This window comes from Muntiacus reevesi, chromosome 18, assembly GCF_963930625.1.
Source record: "Muntiacus reevesi chromosome 18, mMunRee1.1, whole genome shotgun sequence".
NCBI classification, from domain to species: Eukaryota; Metazoa; Chordata; class Mammalia; order Artiodactyla; family Cervidae; genus Muntiacus; species Muntiacus reevesi.
Window position 1 is genome coordinate 8,397,060 of NC_089266.1, and position 22,580 is coordinate 8,419,639.

Consider the following 22,580-nt stretch of genomic DNA (forward strand, 5'->3'; position numbering starts at 1 on the left):
TTGTAGGTGCAGAAGCTGAGGCTTAGAAAGACTAAAAACTTGCCGGAAGATGCGGTGAGAGCTGGAGGTGGATTTGCACCCTGGCGTCTCTTACTCTCGCCTGGGTGTGGCTCTGCCTGGCCCCACCCTAGCCGTCAGCATCAGGGGCTAGGCTCCCCCAGGAGCACCCCCTCCATTTGACAAGGGGATTGGCAGGTCAGGGCGGAAGTCAGAGAAGGGACTAGATCCTGTGGCTTTGAGACCCCAGGCTTTGCTGAAAACGGAACTTTCTGCAGTATTTAGTCTTATGCTGGAGCAGGTCACTAAGACAGAAGGATTCCTCACCTTGTGGATGAATCCTTGAGGTTCCCTTTAATCCACAGCCCCAGCTGCCAGCCTGGAGGGAGGAGGAAGGCTGCCCTGCTCACCTGTTGAGTGCACACCTCAGTGGGCAGCAAAGGCCAAGGGCAGAGGAGGGACAAGAGGAAGGAGGCTTATCTCCTTATCTCAGGTTCCTCTGAAGATAAGCCTGGAATGGGACTCTTCACTGCCAGCTGAGGCCCTTGGCTTTGATCCAGACAGCTCTTCATAGCCTCTGTGAGCACAGCCTCTGTGAACCTCTCGGGAGAAGGGGAAGACTGTGGTCCTGGGGGCAGCCGGAGCGGCAGGAGGCTCCTGGCCAAGGTCCGAATGACTTTGTCCTTTCTGGAGGGACTCGCGTGATTCTTAAGAAAAAACTGAGTATTGATTCCTTTCTGCAGATAATCTCCTGTCGTTATTGAAAATGGGTGTTTGTGCTTCAGTTTGCACCGTGTCCCTTCCTGCAAAGCTCCCTTTTGAGAAAGTGGTGACGTTCCACCTGGGAAGGGCTGCCCAGTCCCGTGCATTGTTGTGACTGGAGCAAAGGATGTGTGTGTGCGTGTGTGTGTGGCCACGTCACCCTGCCCTGGGGACAGCCTGATTCCTGCTCTGCCCCCTCCTCGGGTTAAGGTGTCTGGGCTGTGTGAGACATCAGAGGGGTTGAGGACAGCCACCCCGATCCTGGGTGGGACAGTGGCTCTGCGACCCCAATAGGAGAAGATGATGGTGCATGAAGTCCCCTGTCACCGACACAATAATAATATACTGGGCTTCCTTGATGGCTCAGTGGTAAAGAACCTGTCTGCCAGTGCAGAAAACACGGGTTCAATCCCTGGGTCAGCAAGATCCCCTGGAGAAGGAAATGGCAACCCCCACTCCAGTATTCTTGCCTGGAAAATTCCATGGACAGAAGAGCCTGGTGGGGTCACAAAAGAGTCAGACACGACTCAGCAACTAAACAATAATGCACTAGATTCAGAGTCTACTTAGATTCTCAGTGCCCATTTAATCTTGTGTTTTTCCAGATTGTGTCATAAAATTTGGCTGAAAGGAAAAAAATAAGAGATCTTCACAGGAACCGTGTCCTTCGCTCTCTTATCCGACTCCCCGAATTATATGCATGGGGAACACCCATGAGATAGGCATGCAGGTCCCTAGACTCGGGGGCCAGCGCTGGTCTGCCTGGTTGAGGGACACCTGGCCGATCTATGGTGAAGATTCAGGGAGGGCGCAGGGCTGTTTACCTGGGGGTGGGCTCTGCCATCAGGCTACAGTCATGGCTCTCCACCCTGCTGGTAGTTTTACAAGGCAACGCTACCAGAGCATCCTAGCTATCCTCCCCCTGCCCAGGACCACCCCCTTTCTCTCGAGGACCAAGGAGCCCCATCTCCCTGTCTGGCCACCGTCTTGCCTGATTGAAACGCTGCGTTGTCATTCTCTCTGGGACATGGAGCAGCAGTGAGTCCCGTCCTCACTCACTGCTTCCTCCTGTCTCTTGCCTCATCTGATCAGAAGTGTTTCTTTCTTTTTAATTGGTTTGTTTTTTGGCTGTGCTGCGTGGCATGTGGGATCTTAGTTCCCCTGCCAACGACTGGACCCACGCTCCCTGCAATGGAAGTGCGAATTCTTAACCATTAGATCGCCAGGGAAGTCCCGGAGTGTATTTTAATCTTATGGCCTCCATGTGTGAAACCTGACTAGTGTTCGTCACTGGCCTGTAGTTCGTGAACACTTGGGAAATAGCCTTGGCCCTGCCTAGGTGAGCACAGGTGCCAGGTGGGGAGTTTCTGGGGGTGGAGGGGCAAGTATGGGAGTGCACTGGGATTCACAGCCCCTAAATCCTGTTTTCTCTGGATCACAGACCCTGTCCTGGCTTCCCCTAATGAGCAGTCCATCCTGGAGGCTGGGAGGGCTGTCAACTTCCCTTAGCTGGCAGGGAGTCAAACAGGGCTCCTGGTAGCCTTTCTTGGGGTAGCAGCACCCCGGCTGCAACATGCAAGGTCCCTTGGTTATTACTTGAAAGTGAAAGTCACTCAGTCATATTCAACTCTTTGCGACCCCATGGACTATACAGTTCATGGAATTCTCCAGGCCAGAATGCTGGAGTGGGTAGCCGTTCCCTTCTCCATGGTTATAACTTACATTTTGTTTAAATGCATAAGCACAGGGCAGCCAACGGTTGTTAATGTGCAGCTGTAAACCCCTGGGTCCAGGCTGGTGTGTGTATGTGGCTGTCATATAATATGGTGGTGTAGTCCGTAAGTCGTGTCCGACTCTTTGCGACCCCATGGACTGTAGCCCTTCAGGCTGCTCTGTGCATGGGATTCTCCAGGCAAGAATACTGGAGTGGGTTGCCATTTCCTTCTCTAGTCATATTATACATATATATTTTTAAACAGGGCTACAGCCAAGCCTCTTTTCTTTTTTAAAATGTATTTGTTTGGCTGCTTTGTGTCTTAGTTGCAGCACGCAAGATTTTCGGTCTTTGTTGAGGCATATGGGATCTAGCTCCTTGACCAGGGATCAAACTTGTGTCCCTTGTATTGGGAGGTGGATTCTTAACCACTGGACCACCAGAGGGGTCCCAATAATTATTATAATAATAACTTATATTAGTGTATCATTGATATCCTAAAAATGATATCTATTGAGTGTTTATTTGTGCCAGGCACTGTGCTAAGTGCCGGCAGTGTGTGACCTCATTTAATCTTAGTCACCTGTGAGTAATCACCATCTCTGTCCCCATTCTGCAGATGGGAAAGCTGAGGCTTGGAAAGGCGGAGCTCATTTCTGGGGCCCGCAGTGAGTGCCTGGCGAGGTCTGGATTCAAGCCCTGTTCATCTGACTGCAGGCTTTCCTGCCGCCCTGGCCTCTGAGAACTCAAATAATTTGGTTTGGGATGATGCCAGAGAGCTGAACTTCAAATCTTCTCTGCTCTTTCTGAGTATGTTTTATTTTAAAATCACATAAAACAACTGTGTTCTCCCCTGGAGAGAGCCACTCTATGTCTTGGAGGCTTTTCTGGCTACCTGTTTACTGGTCTCGGACACAGACCTGAGGAGTTAGGTCCGACGAACTGAATTTCAGCTGCTGTAGCTTTGGGGTTTCTTCCAGGGCTCTGGTGGAGGCGGCCCTGGGCTCGGGAACCTCGGGTGGCTGCCTCCCTTTCTTTTTTAAGGGAGTAGGCCTGGCATCTTTTCTGTGCCAGGGGCTGCCTGGCACCAGCCATACATTTCGGGAAATCTGAAAAATAAACAGTGTAAATAAAACCATAACTCCACCCAAGAAATCTGAGACACGGGCTGTCTTCCTTATTAACATGGCTCCATCCCCACCGTGGGTTTGATTCTTGGGGGTCAGATGCCTGGGGTTGGGGTTTAACCTGAATGGATCCTTTTCTCTCTCTCTCTTTTTTTAATCTTTGTCCAGGAGGGTGGGTGTCCAGTTGGCTTGGGGGGAGGTGCAACCGGAAGTGACTCGATCCACAGGAATGTGGGGTCTGGTCTTTCTCCATTCCTCACCATGCCATTTCCATATCGAGGATTCACTGGGCTCGTGGGCTCAGCTGTCGCTCACTGGTGCCACTTTCAGCCCCGACAACTGACCTCTAAGCAGCTCATTGTGTGTGAGTGTGTGTTGAAGGGGTGGGGGTGGGACAGATGTTGAGAATTCTCATGTGTCATTGAATGTAGTGCAGCTCCCTGTTAGGGTGTGGAAGGAGGTCACAGCCATCACGGAGATGAGGCTGGAGCTGGCACCAGGGGTACCCACGCTCACTCTTCTGTCCTCTCAGCAGCCTCTGGGGCAGCGCCTGCCTCCACCTCCCTCTCCCCCCAGCCCTTGAATCAGAGCCACTCCAGGTTTGTCCTCTGCTGGTTTTAAGGGACCATGCATTCTGGGAGCTGGATGCCGGCCCCTCACGCCCCCACAGGAGGCTGTGGTCCATCCAGCCTCGCCAGCCTGGAATCACCATTCGCCTTTATCACTCAGCAGGATGATTTGCCTTTATCACGTTTCATCAGTGTCATGTGGGCGCCGAGGGAAGGATGCTCCCGTCTCTGCTGTGTGAGGCCAGCGACAGAGTTCCTCAGAACAACGGGTCTAGTAGGAGAGAGGGAGGGAGTGATGAGGAGTTGGCTCATGCAGTTACCACCTGCCATCTGCAAGTTGGACACCAGGGAAGCTGCTGGTGGATTCAGTCCAAGTCTGAGGACTGAGAGCCCAGGGGAGGCGGTGCTTGGTCCTGGGGCAGGAGGAGACCGGGGGCTGCAGCTCAGGCGGTCGGGCAGGGAGAGAATTCTCCTTTCCTCTGCCTTTTGTTCTGTTCAGGCCCTCGTGGCACTGGAGGATGTCCACCCGCACTGGGGAGATGCTCTGCTTCTCCCAGACCACCAGTCACATGTTCATCTCGTCCAGAAACACCCTCACAGACAAGGCCAGGAATAGTGTTTAGCCAAGTATCTGGGCACCCTGTGATCCGGTTAAAAATGACACGTACAATCAACCATCACGGTCTCTGTTATGGCTGGGGTGGGGCCAGGGGCTTTGTGGGAGTTTTGACAGCTCCAGGGCTTCTGACCCTCACTTCCCTCATCTGTGAAATGGGGGTGGTGGCACCTGCCTCATGGGCCTGTCACATTGAGTGAGTAGGAGAATGGACCTAAAGTCCATGATTGTCATGGAGCCTTGGCGCGGGAAGTGGTTGTGGGGGCCCAGTGTCCACAAGGACCCTCCAGTCCTCATCTCCTCAAAGCCTCACCAGTCACCCCAGCTCCCAGTGCTCACCGCCCGTGGGAACCGCGTGTCACGTGTGTCTCTTGCAGTGCTGTTTACATGGTGTGTGTGTGTGTGTGTGTGTGTGTGTGTGTGTGTGAGTCGCTCAGTCGTGTCTGACTCTCTGTGACCTCATGGACTGTAGCCTGCCAGGCTCCACCGTCCATGGGGTTCTTCAAACAAGAATACTGGAGTGGGTTGCCATTCCCTTCTCCAGGGGATCTTCCCAACCCAGGGATTGAACCCAGGTCTCCCGGATTACAGGCAGATTCTTTACCATCTGAGCCACCAGGGACGCCCATTTGTACGATAGGTGAGTTCGGCTCAACCTGGGGCCGTCTTGGAGTCTTCCCCAGCCTGGAAGGAGGCCAGGGCTTAGTGGCAGGTATTTGCCAACACCAGGCCCTGAAGGACAGCCCTCTTCCCATCTTGTCAGCTGTTGAGTCATCCTGCAGACGTGAGGACTGTCTGCGTCCTGGGAGCTGGACAGGAAGACCAGGCCTGCAGGCTGCCCTGGTCAGGACTCTGGAAACTTTCAAAACAAAGCAGACTGCATTCACTCCTGGTCGGTCATAGTTTAGGAGTGGGCTTGTGGAATAAGTGATGAATGAATGAATGAGTCCCCCTGGCAGACTGCAGGGGAGGAGCTGGCATGCCTGACTCTAGCAATCTGGGTGCGTGTCAGACGGCGGAGGCTGCAGATAGGTGTCCGGGTCTAGCCCGGGCCCATCCTGGGCTGCAGGCTCTTCTCCTGCGTGTGTTGTTGTCCACGGGGAAGGCTTCTGCTGGGCCAGCATGAGTGTCCCCACTGCCTTCTGCAGCTTGCCCTGGTCGCCCAGACAGCAGACCCCAGGGCACCACGACCTTGGCAGCAATAGGACAGCCACCTGCCTCTCCCTCTTAGAAACCTCTCGAGTTTGGTCAGCTTAGCACCTCAGCAAATCTGCTCGAGTTGGGACTTGCCTGCCCTGAGCCTCCCCAGGGATCAAGCGCTGGGCCGAGGGGTGTGTGCAGAGAGGCAGGAGGCCGAGTTCATCCGGAGCTTTGTTCTGGCTCCCTCCTGGGGGGCAGGGAGGGAGGAGAACAGCTCGTCCCCCACTGTCCGCAGTCCAGCCCGGCTTAACCCCTGTTACAGACCCAGGACAGGGAAACCCCAGTTCCCCATAGGGTAGACGCGGGTTGCCAGGGAGACAGGGTTAGTTGCAGGTAGACAGGGAGCCGGCTGGCGCCTGACCCATGCCAGCACCTGTCCATTCTGCAGACAGTCCTGGCGGCCGGCACCCTGGAGCTCAGCCCAGGTTTTGGAGTTCGATGGACTTCACTTTGTTCTGGCCTCAACTCTTCATAGCTGTGTGGTTTCCAACAAGTGATGCAACCCCACTGAGACTTGGTTAGCTCATCTGCAAAATGGAGTAATAAGGGTCGGGTGGGAAAATGTATATAAAGGGTTTGACCCAGTGCCTGGTTCGCATCCAGATGGTGGTGGATGTTTCTGCAGGTGGCTGCTGGGGCCAGGTGTTACCTGGGAGGACTAGGGCCTCTGGCCCCACAAGGGGTGGGTTTCTGGTTCTGAAACCCCTGCCAGGAGCCGAGGTGAGGATATGCCCAGTGTTAACCTTCCTCTGGTGGCCTTGGGTGACCTTTGCCCTCTGCCCCTGTCTTTAGGAGTCACACGGACCTCCAGTGGCCGTCTCCGGAAGCTTGGTGACCCAACTGGCCCGGGTAAGTGGCTAGTTCAGCCTTGGTCCGCTTGGTTCATTTGGGGGCAGGAGTTACTGCTCATGGGCTCTGAAGACTGCCAACCACCACCTGGCCTGGGTCCAGGGGTGGGGATGGAGGGGGTGGAGGGAGTACGGGGCTCCACCTCTCAACCTTGGTGCCCCCGCTGGGTCTGTGTGACTTCTCCCCTCTGGGCATCTCCGGCCTCCCAGACCTGAGCCCTGCGTGATCATCTCAGGAGCTGATCTTGCATCTTTGTTGTCACATCCAGTGGCCAGGCCCAGGGGCTGGGCTCCATCCATGGCCTCTTGTCAGAGGACATTGGGGCCCAGGGGTGAAGGGACTTATCCCCCTCAGAGATGACAGGGGTGTGCTGGGGCCTGCTGGTTGCCAGACCCCAGGTTGGATGGACAGAGGGACATCATGGTGACATAGCAGTTGTCCCACCAAAGCCCACGCCCCCTGGATCACAGAACTTTCTGTGTCGGTGGAAATATTCTATATCTGCATCGTCCAGGACTATGGCCACTGGCCACATGTGACAGTGGAGCACCTGAAATGTACGTTGTCTGTTTTATTCTTTCATCTGCATAGAATTTAACTAATTTTATTTTGTATTAATTCCCACTTGGTATCTTCATGTGGCTGGTGGCTGTGAAATTAGACAGTTCCAGACCAGGCCGGCTCTCTGGGACCCCAGAATTCGGAACTCAGATGTTCCTGGGCCCACTTCAGGGGCTAGCCCAACCTCTCCCCAGGTCTGTCTTCTGGAGGTGATGCCTGCCAGTGGTCTGGGCACCCCTAGGCTTGAGCTGTGGTCGAGGGTGGATCTTTGCAGGGAGTGGGGTCAGGGATGGGGCTTGAGGTGCCGAGGGACGTGCAGGCTGGACGTCCACACGAGGGTGTGGGAGGGACAGGAAGGGTGACGCAGGCCGGAGGCCTCTGGTCGGGGAATGAATCACGTCCGCGGTTAAGGGGAAGCTCCGCCCCACTGCAGACATGGGCCGCTAACCACTGGGATGCCCAGCTGCTGCTTGTTCCTGGGAGCCTTTCTCGGAGCTCTTCGCCTCTGCCGCTGTCTGCCTCTCCATCTCCCTCCGTCTCGGCGCTGGGGGAGGCCCCTGCGCTCCGGGAGTGAGGTCTCGGGAGGCTGGCTCCCTGGGCTGCGTGGACGCAGTCTGCTTCTGGCCCTTACTTCCCTGTGCCCAAGGCGGACAGTTCTGTGCCATCAGCACTTGGCAGCCGTGACCGCAGCTCCGCTTGGAAGCCTAAGGCATAATTTGCCCAAGCCCGAAGCTGCAAGCTGTGATCTGGGTTTCACATGGAGCCGCCTGCTGACACACAGAATCCTGTCTCTGGGGGCCTCTGCGGGCTCCGGCCCAGACACCCTTCCTTCGTCTTCCCGGCTCTCGGCTCCAGTCCCGGCCTCCCTGCGGCTAAGACCTGGGTCCGGGCGGGGTTCTCTCTCAGACCCTCTGACCTCACAAGGACCCCCGTTTGGACCCTGCCGCACCCTCCTCTCCTCTGTCCCCTCCTCTGCCTGATCCCCTGTGTCTGGACCCCACACGCCATCTCCTCCCCAGAAGGCCAGGGGCCCTCTTTGTGATGCCTTTTCCTTTATTTCAGGTTCATGAGACAGGTAGGGATGGCTGTTTCTGGCACGAGCCCCACAGCCCATCAGATCAGACTACCCATGGGTAACCCTATGGCCAGCTCACTCACTTTATGTCCTTTTTGTAAAAAAAAAAAAAAAAAAGAATTGTTGGACGTATTAAAAAATGTGAAGGGGACTTCCCTCGTGGTCCAGCGTTTAAGACTCCACACTCCCATCACGGGGGGCCTGGGTTCGATCCCTGGTCAGGGAACTGGATCCCACATGCCATAGTATGTGCCAGAGACACAGACCTGGCACAGCCAAATAAATAAATATGTGATAAATAGATTTTTAAAAATGTGAAGAATATAATGACACCTGTATGCCCAGCATCCCGCGGAGGAAATAAGGTGTTACAGGTGCAGCCCCAGCGCTTGGGTGACCCTCGTCCCCGCTGAGGTGAGAGCCCATCTGAATTCACGACGGCTCGCTGCCGGGTGTGTCTGCACCGTGTGCTGTGTGTCTGCAGCCGACACGCCGTCTGCTCCTGACACCGGCAGCGTCGAATCACGTGCACAAGGGTGTTGCTGCCTTTTGCTTTTCCACGAGATGAGACGACCTTGCGATTTGCCCACTTACCATATAGTTCTGTGTAATTCTTGTGCTGTGCTATGCTTAGTCGCTCAGTCGTGTCCGACTCTTTGCGACCCCATGGACTGGAGCCCACCAGGTTCCTCTGTCCATGGCGATTCTCCAGGCAAGAACACTGGAGTGGGTTGCCATGCCCCGCTTCAGGGAATCATCCCCACCTAGGGATCGAACCCAGGTCTCCTGCATTGCGGGCAGATTCTTTACTATTTGAGCCACCGTGGAAGCCCAAGAATACTGGAGTGGGTAGCCTATCCCTTCTCCAGGGGATCTTTCCGACCCAAGAATCAAACCAGGGTCTCCTGCATTACAGGTGGGTTCTTCACCAGCTGAGCTACCAGCGTAGCTCTTGTTTATTCATTTGACCGCGGGTGGGTAGGGTGCCCCCGTGTGGGGAGGCAGAGTTTTCTCCCCCTTGGCCAGATACTAGGGGCCCATGGAAGGTTTCTTCTGTTGCAGACACTGCTGGGCACATTCTCCTGGGTCCCGCGCATGTGTGTGTTCCCCCGGGCAAATCGCCTGGGCTCTGGGGACGCTTGCCCTGGGTGCTTCCACGTGGCTTCCACTCTGCTCTCCCCTTCTGTGCCCTGAGTAGCCACCCTGAGCGGCCACCTCCCAGACCTGCCGAATTTCGCCCCGGTTCCCGCGGCACCCACGGCATTTCCCCTCTGTCTGCTTCCTCACCTCCGCTGCCCGGCCCACGCTGGTCTATCCCCGGGCTGGGATCCCTGGGGCCTTTTCCTTCCGCCCTGACATCCGGTGTGTGGCTGGGTCCTGTTTTTCCTCCTTCAAATGTTGCCAGGGGTGGTGGCCTCGTCCTCAGGCCCACCCTCGTCCCTTCTGTCCTGGGTTCAACAGTGCCGACCACCCCCGATTCATAGTCACTCAGAACCTCAGAAAGCGACTTGACTTGGACATAGGGCTTTTAGAGGTCCAGGGCTTAGAGATGGGGTCATAGAGGAGTAGGGTGGCCCTAAATCCAACGACTGGGCTCCTTTTAAGAAGAGAGGCACACACAGGAAGGAGGCCACGTGAAGACGGAAGCAGAGAAGGGAACTTTGCAGTCACACGCCACAGCATGCCTGGGGCCACGGGAAGACGGAAGAGGGAAGAATTTTTTCCCAGAGCCTCTGAAGGGAGCATGGCCCTGCTGACACCTTAAGTTTGGCCTTCTGCCTCTAGAACTGTGAGAGAATTAATTTCTGTTATTTTTAAGCAACCCGGTTTGTGGTGATTTGTTAAAGCAGCTGCAGGAAGCTAGCGCCCCTTCCCTCCAAGGTCGAGAGTCGTCTACACCCATCCACGCAAGGCAGTCTCTAAAATGCCACTGTCTGGGCTGTGGCTCTGTCCGTACAGGGGGTGCCCAACGTGAGCCCCCGGCTGGTGTCCCTGCGGCCCCCTCCCGCCCCGGCTCACACACCCCTCCCTGCGGGGAAGGGCCCACCCCAGTGTCCTGTCACTCAGCTGCGCTGACTGCCTGTCATCCCCCCGCCACCCGTGGACAGTAAGCGCCGCAGGGGGGTGGGGCTGTACGGCTCGTTGCCCACCCTTTCTCCAGGGCAGCACAGAAGACCCCCGCTCCCTGTCACCAAGGGAGGGGGGAGTGTCCTTTGTGGAGGGGCGGGGCTGGTCCACGAAGAGACCTCACCTGACGCCTGGGCCCCCACAGGGATCCCCAGCTGCTATCCCCTGCCCCATCCGCTGACACCCTCTCCTTCATTTCTCATGTCTCGGCCTCGCCATCTACCTAGGCACTCGAGCGAACATCTCAGTGTCGTCCTTGACCTCCGTGCCCCCAGCACCCCTAGATCAACAGGCTGCCAAGAGCTTGTCGGCTCACCCCCTGTGGCCCTCGGATGGGCCTCCCGTGATTCTCCCCGTGTCTCCCCCATCCCCACTCTTTCTCCCCACCAGAGGCTCCTCCCTGTCTACTCAGCGTCCTGGGGGGCTTTACTAAGTCCCACCTGTGTGCCTGTGCTTGGGCAGTGGGCTCCACGCACGGGATTCGTTAAAGCAGATCTGGGCCTGGTCCTCTGACTGGTCCTCGCTTCCCTCCTCCCCACAGAATAAAGGTGCGTGCGTGCTGGGCGGCTTCAGTCGTATCTGACTCTCTGTGACCCCATGGACAGTGGCCCGCCAGGTTCCTCTGTCCACAGGATTCTTCAGGCGAGAATACTGGAGTGCGTCGCCATGCCCTCCTCCAGGGGATCTTTCCGACCCAGGGATCGAACCCGCGTCTCTCACATCTCCAGCATTGGCAGGGAGGTTGTTTACCACTAGCGCCACCTGGTAAACCCAGCCTAATGCCCCCCAGCCCTGCCGGCCTCCCCTCTGTCCAGCCTCTCTCCTCGCTGCTCCAAGGGGTCACAGCTCTGGAAGCTATTCTCTTTCCAGGGGAATTTGGTAATTTGACCCCGCCTGTCAATCCCGTTAGCAGGTGGGCAGCGGGCATTGCTCTATCCTCCCATCCTGTAGGGCTGGGTGCTCTTATGGCGCTTGGCAGGCAGTCAGTAAATATTGCTGAACTGAACTTGATAGGAGAAGCAGGGTGGGGGGCCGGGGGAGTGTGATTGGCCAAAAAAACAGATTTAAAATAGAAACATCAGTCTTCTTTTACCTTGGCTGAGAAGGAGCTTTTCTCTTTGTTTGCTTTATGGGGGAGAGGCTTACGGAAAATGCCAGGTCTCCAGAGAGGCGGCGGAGGAGGGGCAGACCCAGCCCAATGGGGTGGCCAGTAGGCACAGTAGCTATTTACTCATTTATTTAGCACAAATTAAAAGCTCAGTTCCTCAGTAGCACGGGCCACGCTGTAGGCCCTCGTCAGCCACACGTGGCTGCCACATTGAACACGACAGAGACTGTGGCATCTCCATCAGCGCAGAAAGTTCTCTGGGGAAGGGCTGGTCTGGATTAATCTCCACACCAGAGCCTCAGATCCCTTGTTCCTCCTGTGAGCCTTTATTGGGTGCCACTGAGCAGGCAGAATGTTGGGATTTCCAGCAGGAAGTGAGAGACCCCAGGCCTTTGGGGGAGTTTTGGTGTGTTCTGGAGAGTTTAAATGCAGGGGTCTTGGGACAGACTCTCCCAAGGACACTAGTCCCCACACTCTTGGATCCCCCCTTGTTCTGCACAGGGAGCTGGGGGCCTTTAGGAGTACAGCGCCAGCTCCCGGCTCCAGCAGGACGGGGACGGATGACTGAGCGCGAGGGCCGTTGGTGGAATTTGGCCCCGTCCGGGCTGTCTCTCTCCCTTGTCTAGATCTCCTTCCACGCTGACCTGGAAGAACTCCCAAAGCAACAGGCCGGCCCAGGCTGTTTGCACCAGTAAACCCTGCAGCAGTCCCCAGGGCAGAGAGTAGCTGGATCGTATTTATTTAGGAACGGCCGAAACTTGAGGCACCATAAAAAGTGGAGAGAAGATTCCGGAGAGGAATGCGGCCGGCCCCAGGCCCGGAATTCGTCTTGCTCTGGGAGGCTGCAGGCGGCCAGACTGGGGCCGGCCCTGGAGGGTCTCGGCCGGCTGCCCGCTCTGCTGGCAGGTACAGTAGCCGTGACTGCAGGACGGTCAGTGGGAGGGAGTCGGAGGGATGGAGCTTCTTTATTTTTAACTCAGGAAAGCGCACTCCAGTGGTTGAGTCTGAGGATGAGCCGGAAATGAAGGGAAAAGTCTGTTTTTAAAGTGAGGGGTTGGTATCCCCCACGTTGTTCTTGTTTAGTTGCTCAGCCCACCGGGCTCTTCTGTCCGTGGATCTCCCAGGCAAGAATACTGGAGTGGATTGCCATTTCCTTCTCTAGGGCATTTCCCGACCCAGGGATAGAACCCGTGTCTCTTGCCCTGGCAGGCCAATTCTTTGCCACTGAGCCAGCAGGGAAGCCATGTCTCTCATAGGTTGGAGGTAATTATGGAGGATTCTCAAAGAAGGTACCTGCATGAGGGGTGGGGGAGGTGAGAGGTGGCAGGAAATCTGAGCCCAGAGCCTCAGAGAGTGTCCTTTCAGCTAGATTCCTCTCCTCCCTCCCCAGAAGGGGCCCCAGGAACAAGGCTGTGTCCCTCTTGTGGACCCCCTTCCCAAGGCCTCTGCTGCTCACGTGTCAGAGTTACCTGAAGCGCCTGCCCCCTTTTCATGGCTGGGTCAGCCCAGGCCTCCTGGACTGTGTTGGAAGTTCAGGGCTTGCTGGCATCGCCTCTTACTCCTGTGTCCCCTCCAGCTGGGAGCTTCTTGGAAGAGGACTTAGCACTGTCCTCACAGATAAAGCAGGCCTCACTCTTCCTCCTTACCTGCCCTGGGCCCCTCTCTGATGATGGTGATGTCAAAAAGAAGGTGGCAGGGAGTATGCAGGTCACATGGGCAGGTCTGCAGAGGTCAAGGGTAGAGATACTGCCTTAAGAACTGTCTGGAAGGGGCTGCTGGGCAACCCCAGGATGTGGGTGGGCTCAGGCGGCTGGGAGCTGGGACTCATTGACTGGCATAAGGGGAGGTCCCCAAAGCTGTGGCCTGGTGGGGGGAGGCCCTCCCTGGAACAGCAGGCGTCGGTCGACTTGGAGAAGTGCTTGTTTCAAACGCTGACCCCCTCACTGGGACTGCCCGCTGGTTTACTGCGCTCATGTGCTTGGTGAATCTAAGACCACGACAAAGGTTTTCATAACCACAGAGCTCCCTCCGTGTTCTGCTGGAGGGAGGAGTCACTCGGGGAGCCCTGACCTGGCCAGTCGCCCCCTGAGTGGCTGATGCTGGGGACGAGGCCAGGACTCAGTAAGCGGTGGGGGTCGGCTGCCCCTTCTCCCCTGCCTGGCCTCACCCTGCCTCTGCGCCGGGCCTCTGCACGGCTCGGCTCGTAACTAACACAGCCCTGTTGGAGCCAATCGGTGTTGCCAGGTTTTCAGTTTCCAATTATCCCTCCGCTTGGGCCAGCATGCTTGGCGTTTTAGGCATGACTCGGGACTGGACGTTGAGCCAGACTGTGCCGGGGGAGGGGTGGAACTCAGGGTCAAAAGCTGTGTTCAGCAGCTGCACCGACCGCAGCAGCAAAATCCACGGCGTGTGCAACTGGCGCCTGCAGGAAGTGGCCAGGTTACCCGAGGCCATGACTGCGCTCCTCGTCCTGGCCCAGCCATCCGCCCGCCACCCCTGCCAGCTGGCAAACTCGGGGAGATAGTGCAGGACAGAAGAGACTCCAAGGACTGGTCTGCTGCCTCGTGGGGGCTTCCTGACCCTGCTCGCTGCAGTAGGGATTGGAGTCACACAGCCCCCTGTGGCATTAAAGGGGTTTCTTTTTTTTGGGAGGTTTCTTTTTAAATCTGTTTTCTGTAGTTCCCAAGTGTAATGAGCATATAGTACATGTATAATCAGAAAAAATCAAAAATAGTTTTTTTCAAAATCGGTAAAGAGGTGAAGTAATCACATCAAAAAACCCTCCATGATTCCGATTGTTCTAACTGAGTTGGTGGTGGGTTTATTCTAATGCGTTAGAGTGAATTATACTCACCAGAAAGCATTGCGCAGGGAGCCCTGGCTCTTTTGTCCGTCTTTGGTACCTGTTTGAGTCTCCTGTGGCTGCTGGAAATAACAAATTACCAGTAACTTGGGGGGCTGAAACCAGCAGAAATGTCTTCTCTCACAGTTCTGGAGGCCGGAAGCCTGAAACCCAGGTCTTAGCAAGGCCCGGGTCCCTCCAAAGACTCCAGGGGAGAAGCTATTTTTGTCTCTTTCAGCTTCTGGGGCTGCCGGCCTTTCTTGGCTTGTGGTTGCATCCCTCTGGTTTTCAAGGCCAGCATCTTCGCATCTCTGTCTGCTCTGTGTGAGCATCCCCTTCTGTGTGTGTGTGTGTGTGTGTGTGTGTGTGTGTGTGTGAGTGTGTGTGAGAGATCTCCCTCTGCCCCCTTCTTGAGTACACATGATGGCATTTAGGACCCCCCTCCCACCAGTGATTCAGAATAGTCCCCCATCTCAAGATCCTTCACTTAATTGCACCTGCAATGACTCTTTCTGTTAACAAGTTCCCATGTACAGGTTCAGGGGATTAGGTTATGAGATCTTGGGGGGGGCATTATTCAGCCTACACGGTGCCCCCGAGCTGCCCGAAACACCTCTCCTCACCGTGCAGGTGGCTGCCTTTGGAGCTGTCCTCCAGGCTCTGCTGGGAGTTGCGATTTGGTGTCTCCCAGAAGGTGCTGGCCTCCACTCCCACGCCCAAGAAAATGCCCTTGCAACTTTGTTGTTCTTGATGTTAGACTCTTTGCAACGCCATGGACTGCAGCACGCCAGGCTCCTCTGTCCTTCACTGTCTCCCCGAGTTTGCGCAAATTCGTGTCCATTGAGTTGGTGATGCCATCAAACCGTCTCATCCTCTGTCGTCCTCTTCTCCTTCCCTTGATACCTTGGAAACTGCATTTGGAATCCTGCCCTGGGCAGAGGGAGCCATCCGACAGAGAATGGTGTGTGGCCCTCTTCTGGTGACACATCGCTCGTGTGGCCGTGGGGCAGAGACCTCAAGCTGAGAGGCCACATTAGGGGAGGGGCCGGCAAATAATCAGACTGAGTGCATCATTTTGCTGTGGGGACCACAGCAAACCAAAAACAGGCAGTTTCATCTAAAGAGGGAAGCACTCTTCAATCCTGCCCCGTGAGACCGGACAGGAGGGCTCATTCGGTGTGACTGTATGCCCTCCCTTTTCCAAGAGAAGAGGAAAATCTGCAGTTCTCAGTGAAATTGCCCAAGTGTTCAGCATTGGCACGGATACAACAATTTCTTTAGGCAGGGTCAGGCAGGCAAACACAGCCTGTTTCTGTGTTCCTTGGGTGGCGGGCTGCCAGTTTGAACCCTTGAAGTGAATGAAACTTCAAGAGCAGAGGAGATGCCCCCAGCCCCAGCGCCCCCCAACCCCTGACCCCCAGCCCTCACTCTGACCACGTGCTGCCCTTCCCCACCGCTCCGAGTTGCCAGGTGACCAGCCCCCCCGAGACCCGAGCAACAGCTGAGCCCCCAGCCAGGCCAGGCCCCTGTCCCCTCCTCCCAGAGAGGCGCTGAGTCTGGGGAATATGTGGTGAGGAACTGCGCGCCCTCCCAGGGGACGGCTGGAGACTCACTGACTCACAAGCGAGGGGTAGGAATCTTCCAGGAAGTCTCCTTCCCGCGCTCCCCTCTCGGCCGGGGCGGGACGGCCAGCTCCTCTGTCCCCTCCTCTGTCCCAGCAGGCTGACGGGACACCCGGGCGTCTGCAGGGGGGCACTTCTCCGGCTCATCCCCGGCAGGTGTTCCTGAACCGTCCCTGTGGCAGCGGGCCTGGGGCGCGCCCACCCCTCCTTCCGGCCAGGCCGGGGTGGGGGCTCAGGGCCGGCGGAGGTGGAGGGGAGCCCAGGCGGGCAGGCAGGCAGGCAGGAATCAGGCTTTGCAAAGGCTCAAACCAGAGGAAATCGCAGCATCGCGGGCCGGGGGGCGGAATGAAAGACTGCGAGTCGCCAGGAATTTGACTCTGTGAGCTGGTTTCCAAGAGGCTAAGTTAAGCTTCTCCAAGTGGATATTAAAAAGGAGCAGCCAGACGAGAAGCCCCGGGCGGAGGGGCTGGAGGGGGTGGAGAGAAGGCGCCGGAAGCCACTCGCCGCCGCACCTCGGGAGCCACCGCACAAAGCCCCAGCCGGCCGGTCCTCGGCCCGGAGGACCCCGGGGACGGCGGGAGCCTTTCAAGGCCCACGTCCGGCCCGCACTCCCGCCTCTTCTTTTTATTTCTCTCCTTCGCTCCCTTTCCCCTCCCGGTTCCAAGAGACAATGCTAGTTCAGTTTGGAGCACAAACATATGATCAGCACATGGAAATGTGGTAATTTGGATGCATTCGTGATTGCAACAGATTGAAGAAATTAGACCAGACAAAGAGTGTTTTTGGAGGAGGAGGAGGAGGAGGCAGAAAGAGGGAGGGCGACGGGGTGAGAAAGGGGAGGACGTCTCTGGAAAGGGGGACGCTGGGACTCCCGCCTGCTGCTAAATATATCCGTAATGATGGAGAGAGACCGGATCACAGGTAGGCAAGGGGCCCTCCTCCCCGCCCCGCGCTGCCCCTTCCCCTTAACTCGAAACTTTCTTTATGTTTCGGGACATAAGCACCAGGGGTCACTTCGGCTCATTTTTCCGGGCATATTTCTTTTCCTCTCTTCTGTTCTGAGATCCTGGGACATAATGTTCCATAATGTTCCAAAAGCGAAGCTTTGCTAAGTCTGGCTTTTATTTAAACTCGGCTCTCCCTTCCCTCACTATTTCTCTTTCATTTCCCAACGTGCTACTTTTGCATCTGAAGATGGCTGTGAATGCTGAGACTGTGGGCGCCGAAGTCCGGGAAAGGGTCGGGTGGGGGGGACCCAACTCTGGCGCTGGGGTCCAGTCCGGCGGCACCGGGGCGCCGCTTGTGGTTTGTTTGTCCACCGTGTGGTTTGTTTGTCCGCTGCTCGCCAAAGTCCGTCTTCAAGGCCGCCTTGGTCTCCTCCCTGAAATAGCATTTTGGTGCCTTCCTGGGAGTTGATTACAGGGCTGGGAGCTCCAAGTGCCCAGACAAGATGTGCAGATGCGTGTGTGTGTATGCGCGTGTGTGCGTGTGTGTGTGTGTGTGTGTGTGTGTGTATGCCTACACACAGCGGACAGAACTCCTCCTATTCTGCCGGAAGCTTGGGGGAGTTGACCAAGGTGACCCCCACTTGTGGAGGTTGGCATCATCTGGGTCCTGTCCTCACCTGGGCACAGTGAACAGGGAGGGTAGCAGTGAGCATCCCTGTTTGGATGGGACGTTTCAGAACAGAGAGACCGGCTCTGTGGGCTTTACTCAGATTCTGGGGTAGAATCACTGATTAGAACATCTGAATGTCATGGGGGGGGCAAGGCGTGAGGGCAGACGGCTGGCTCTTGGGTTGGAGGGGGCTTCCAGATCCCTGGAGTGGTCCCCGTACCCCACACGGCCTGTGTTTTTGAGTTAAGTTTAGAGTTAAGGGGTCACGTTGGTAGCCCCGCACCGAGTGGGCTCAGCCCTGTCAGGACTGGGCAAGAACTGACAAGTGGAGAGAAAAGAGGCCACCCCTCCTCGTCACCCTGGTTAGAAGCCCCTGTTTCCCAGGTGGCCCTCCTGAGAGCCTTCTCCCAGGCGTGTGTCCTGGGCCAGCATCTGACGTCATCAGGAGTAATTCCCATTCATTCCCCAGCGTGCTGCTTGTGGCGCACCCCTCGAGCCAGGTGCTGGGGTACACGGTGCAGGCTGAGACATCCTGGGCATCGGTGTCCCGGCTGCAGGTGCTCCGAGCCGGCCCCTGGGTGTCTCCACAGGTGTCACCGGACTGGTCTGCTGTTTGTCACTGCGTGCGGTATGGGGGAAAGGTGGGGACTCCCCAAGAAGCCCCAGGGGAGGAAGACGTCTCCATGGCTCCTCCGAAGGCGGCCCCTTGCCTGCTGCTTCAGGGGCCGGTCAGATCCCAGTTGGTGTCAGGGCGGATGGGGTGCCCATGGGCAGGGGAGCTGCTGACGGGCGGTGGGTGTATGTGCGCACCCGTGCCGCCGGGCAGGCACCGACGGGCACCGTGACCGACCGCGGGGGCCAGGGCGGCCCCGCAGACCGCCAGAAGGGACAGCTGGTGGAACCGCACCTCACGCGTGTTTGAGCTCAGTGGCGTGGGGCGGCCGGGGTGGACGGGGCGGGGGCCGGGTTCCCTGCTCTCAGCCTCGGCAGGGGCCGCTGGGTGCAGGACTTGGGACGATGGGCACTCTGCTGGCCTGGTTGGCCGGGGCCTCCCGCTCAGCCTTCACTTTCGCGGATCACCAAGCCAAGGCCCAGCTGGGTGACAGACAGGTGGCCAGAGAGCCAGAGCACAGGGCTAGGAAGGGGTCTCTGGGGAGTCTGAAGTGGTGGCAACGTCTTGGAACCTCCCAGGCTGAGCAGACTCCAGGAGCTTTTTCAGGAACTGAATAAACTCTCAGCTCTGTGCCTTTATAGCCTCGCTGAGCACCACGCCCTCATGATGAGAAGTGGAACGGGGGCCTTCCCCTGGGCTACGCCTGAGGAAAAGTTGGGACTTCCTATGAAATCCTCATTTAGAGGCATTTTCATCCAAAGACACTTGTTTCTTTCAAACCTTGGGTTAGGAACCTGGTTCCAGAAAAGGCCGTCCCCAAGCTGTCCCCTCAAGCTCCTCAAACCTGGTCGGACCTTGGTCTTTAATTGTAACTCAGAGCTTCAGCAGTCCCCGGGGAAGCTAGCTCTACCCTGTTCCTGCTGGGACCTCGAGCAAGTCTCTGCAGCCCTAGGCTCCATTTCGTAACCTGTAAAGTGGGGGAGACGGAGCAGCAGGGCCCCGAGGCCTTGCTCCCCCAGCAGTGGGCTCTGAGCTGATTCTGGGGGTCTCCGTCTCCTGCGGGGCTGCCGCTCATGGTCCCTGCCCCTCTGGGACCCCATTAAGCAGTTGAGGTAGCTGCCTCCCTCCCCAACGGGCACACCAAGTCACGATGCCCAGCGTGTGTGGACGGAGGCCTGTTTGGCCGGACGCCTCACCCGCCAATTTCCAGAAGCGGCTCTTCCTGCTCATGGCCCGCTGGGCTGGCATTTAAGGAGGGTCTGGCTGACTCTTGGCCACCGCCCAGCAGCCGTCCAGGAGGGGTTGGTGGGGAGGGGGCTTGAGGCAGGTAGGGGCTGCCTCAGGAGACCTCAGGTCTCCATGCTCCGTCTCCTGGGAGCACCAACTCCTGCCGGATTTGGGCCCCGGGGGCCCCGGGTCCTCTGCGGCAGCCACGCCGCCTCCAGCTCCCTCGAGACTGCGGCCGTGCCCTGGGAAGATGCCGGAGGGCTTGTCAGCAGGCCGGGATGAGTCACCGAGCAGTGACTGGCCGCTGAGACACTGGCCGCTCCTTCCAGCCAAGGGTCGGCGTTTTTTCCCTTGTTCTGGACTGGCTTTGTGGCTTTTACAAATCAAGCAGTTTTATCTTGTTCCAAGCGCTTGTGTTTCAGCAGGGAGAATCTCCAGGAAGGGAACTTTCCACTGGGGCGGGGAGGTGGGGGGTGGGCAGTGACTTAACTCAGCTGGGCCTTGGGGAGGCTGGGAATGGCTGCGTGGTGAGCTGTCGGCAGAGAATGTAGACGTTTCTCTGCTTGGTCATGAAGGCTGGTCTGGGGGGCGGGGAGGGCCGGGTCGCATTGTCACTGGATGACTGTCCCTGGCTCACCAGGAGGAGTGAGCTGGTTCTCTGACTTGCTCAGGAGGTCCTGTGTCACGGCTGTGGGGCGGGCAGGGGTCTGGACAGCCTCCCGTCATGGGAAGCATGCTTTGGGCCTTGCTCTGATCTCCCCTCTTGTCTCTGGGTCCCTGGGCACTTCATACCCTTGACTCGCTGCGGTCATCAGTGTCCTGGACCCACGTTGCCAGAGCTTGATTACCCTAGTTCGATTCCTAGATCGAAAAGATCCGCTAGAGAAGGGATAGGCTACCCACTCCAGTATTCATGGGCTTCCCTGGTGACTCAGCTGGTAAAGAATCTGCCTGCAATTTGCCGGAGACCTGGGTTCAATCCCTGGGTTGGGAAGATGCCTTGGAGAAAGGAAAGGCTATCCACTCCAGTATCCAGTAGTGGTATCCAGTACCACTTGGTTTCCTAGGACTGATGTAACCAAGTACCAGCACCTGGGGAGCTTGCAGTGATAGCAGTGGATCCTCTCTCAGCCCTGGAGGCCAGAAGTCCCAAGTCGATGTGTTGGAGGGTTGGTTCCTTCAGGATGCCCTGAGACAGCATCCTCTCCGTGAGTCTCCTGGCTTCTGGTGGTGACTGGTGCTCCTTGGCATCCTTGGTTGCTGGATGCTCACTCCAGTCTTTGCCTCTGTTGTCACACAGCCTTCTGTGTCTCAGATCTCCCTCTGCTTCTCTCGTATACTCGTTCCTGGATTTAGGGCCCACTACAGTAAACCATTGGGACTTCCCAGATGGTTCAGTGGTAAAGAATCTGCCTGCCAGTGCTGGAGATGCAGGAGATGTGGGTTTGATCTCTGGGAAAAGGTCATTCCCTTCCTGGAGGAGGAAATGGCAACCCATTCCAGTATTCTTGCTGGGAAATCCTGTGGGCAGAGGAGCCTGGCGATCTATACTCCGTGGAGTCGCAAAGAGTCGGACAGGACTGAGGGACTGAGCACACATGTAATCCAGCATGACCAAAACTCCAGATCCTTATCCTAATGACATCAGCAAGACCCTTTTCTCCAAACAGGACCATGTCCACAGATTCCAGGTGAACATGAGTTTTGAGGAGGCCACCATTCAACCCACTCCAGTTATCATATGTCCTGGATGCACAGGATAATTCCATATCCTAAGATCCCTTAAAGTCCCTGAGTCTGGCTGCAAGCCTTTGCCTTTGGGTCCCCTACCCCTGGTGTGGTGTGGGAAGCCCAGCCCCGTGAGAATTCCAGAAGCCTGCCTGCCTCACTTTCAGGCACTTTCCTGCTGGGAGCTGCCTTGTATCCCCTGCTGGTGGGGTGAGGCCTGGGGCGGGCTCTGGGGACAGAGTGGACCTGGGACAGTGTGATACCCGGGTCAGCCTGCCGGATGAGGTCACCTTCACATGGTGCTTTCTAGTGCTTTTTCTTTGCGCCCCAAATAGGTCTGTCCAAAACCTTTCTTGATAGGAGCATTTATTTCAATGTAAAGTCCTACTAAGGAATGGCGTGACCATCACATTGTTACACAATAAAGAACCGCCTTCAATAACAATATAGCGTGAGATTGGGACTGACCACTTCTGTGGTCCCTGTAGTCGTTCTGTAGTATAAGGACCTCGGGTGCCCAGGGCTCTGGACTCATTTAAAACAAATTGTGGCAAAATGTACACAATATAAGATGTACCTTTTAAAAAAAGATTTATTATATTTGGTTTACAGTGTTGTAGTCATTTCCGGTATATAGCATTTCTGGTTTACAGTTATACATATAATCTACTCTCTTTTAGATTCTTTTCCCAAGTAGGTCATGACAGAGTAGTTTTTAAAATAATATTTATTTTAGTTAATTAATTAATTTGACTTCTCTAAGTCTTAGTTGCAGCATGTGGGATCTTTCATCTTCATTGTGACATTCAGGATCTTAAAACATCATGGGCAGTCTAACCTGGTCTCCCTGACCAGGGATTGAACCTGGGCCCCTGCATTGGAAGTATGGAACCTTAGCCCCTGGAATCCCATTACAGAGTATTGAGTAGAGTTCTGGGTGCTAAGTTCCCAGTCCTTATTAATTGTCTATTATATATATGTGTGTGTGTATGTCAACCCCAGTCTCCCAGTTTATCCACCCCCACCTTTATTCCCTGATAATCATAGTTTGTTTTCTATATCTGTGACTCTATTTCTGTTTAACTAAGGGCATTTGCACCCATTTTTTTAGGACTTCCCTGGTGGCTCAGTGGCAGAGAATCTTGCCTGCCAATGCAGGAGATGTGAGTTTGATCCTTGGGTCGGGAAGATTCCCTGGAAGAGGAAATGGCAACCCACTCCAGTGT

At 56.2% G+C, this 22,580-nt stretch overlaps 1 protein-coding gene and 1 long non-coding RNA gene across 5 annotated transcripts in view; one reads left to right on the forward strand and one right to left on the reverse strand.

Annotated features, from left to right (window-relative positions):
- SEPTIN9 (septin 9) overlaps nt 1-22,580 on the forward strand; it is a 177,138-nt gene that overhangs the window by 11,516 nt on the left and 143,042 nt on the right. For 2 of the 4 annotated variants that reach the window (XR_010659765.1, XM_065911007.1), the window contains exon 2: nt 6,778-6,834. The exons of 1 other annotated variant lie outside the window; for it this stretch is intronic. Coding sequence is in view for 2 of the 3 variants with exons in the window: in XM_065911007.1 (XP_065767079.1) it covers nt 6,778-6,834 (57 nt within the window). In the remaining variant the exon portion in view is untranslated. Of the gene's footprint in view, nt 1-6,777; nt 6,835-16,154; nt 17,091-22,580 lie in introns of those variants that run through there. One more of the 4 variants, XM_065911009.1, reaches the window with a different exon arrangement.
- Nucleotides 12,619-15,941, reverse strand: LOC136150253 (uncharacterized). Its single transcript, XR_010659766.1, has 3 exons — nt 15,171-15,941; nt 14,560-14,630; nt 12,619-13,427 (listed from the first exon to the last, which is right to left on the reverse strand). It is a non-coding gene; the product is annotated as an uncharacterized lncRNA (long non-coding RNA).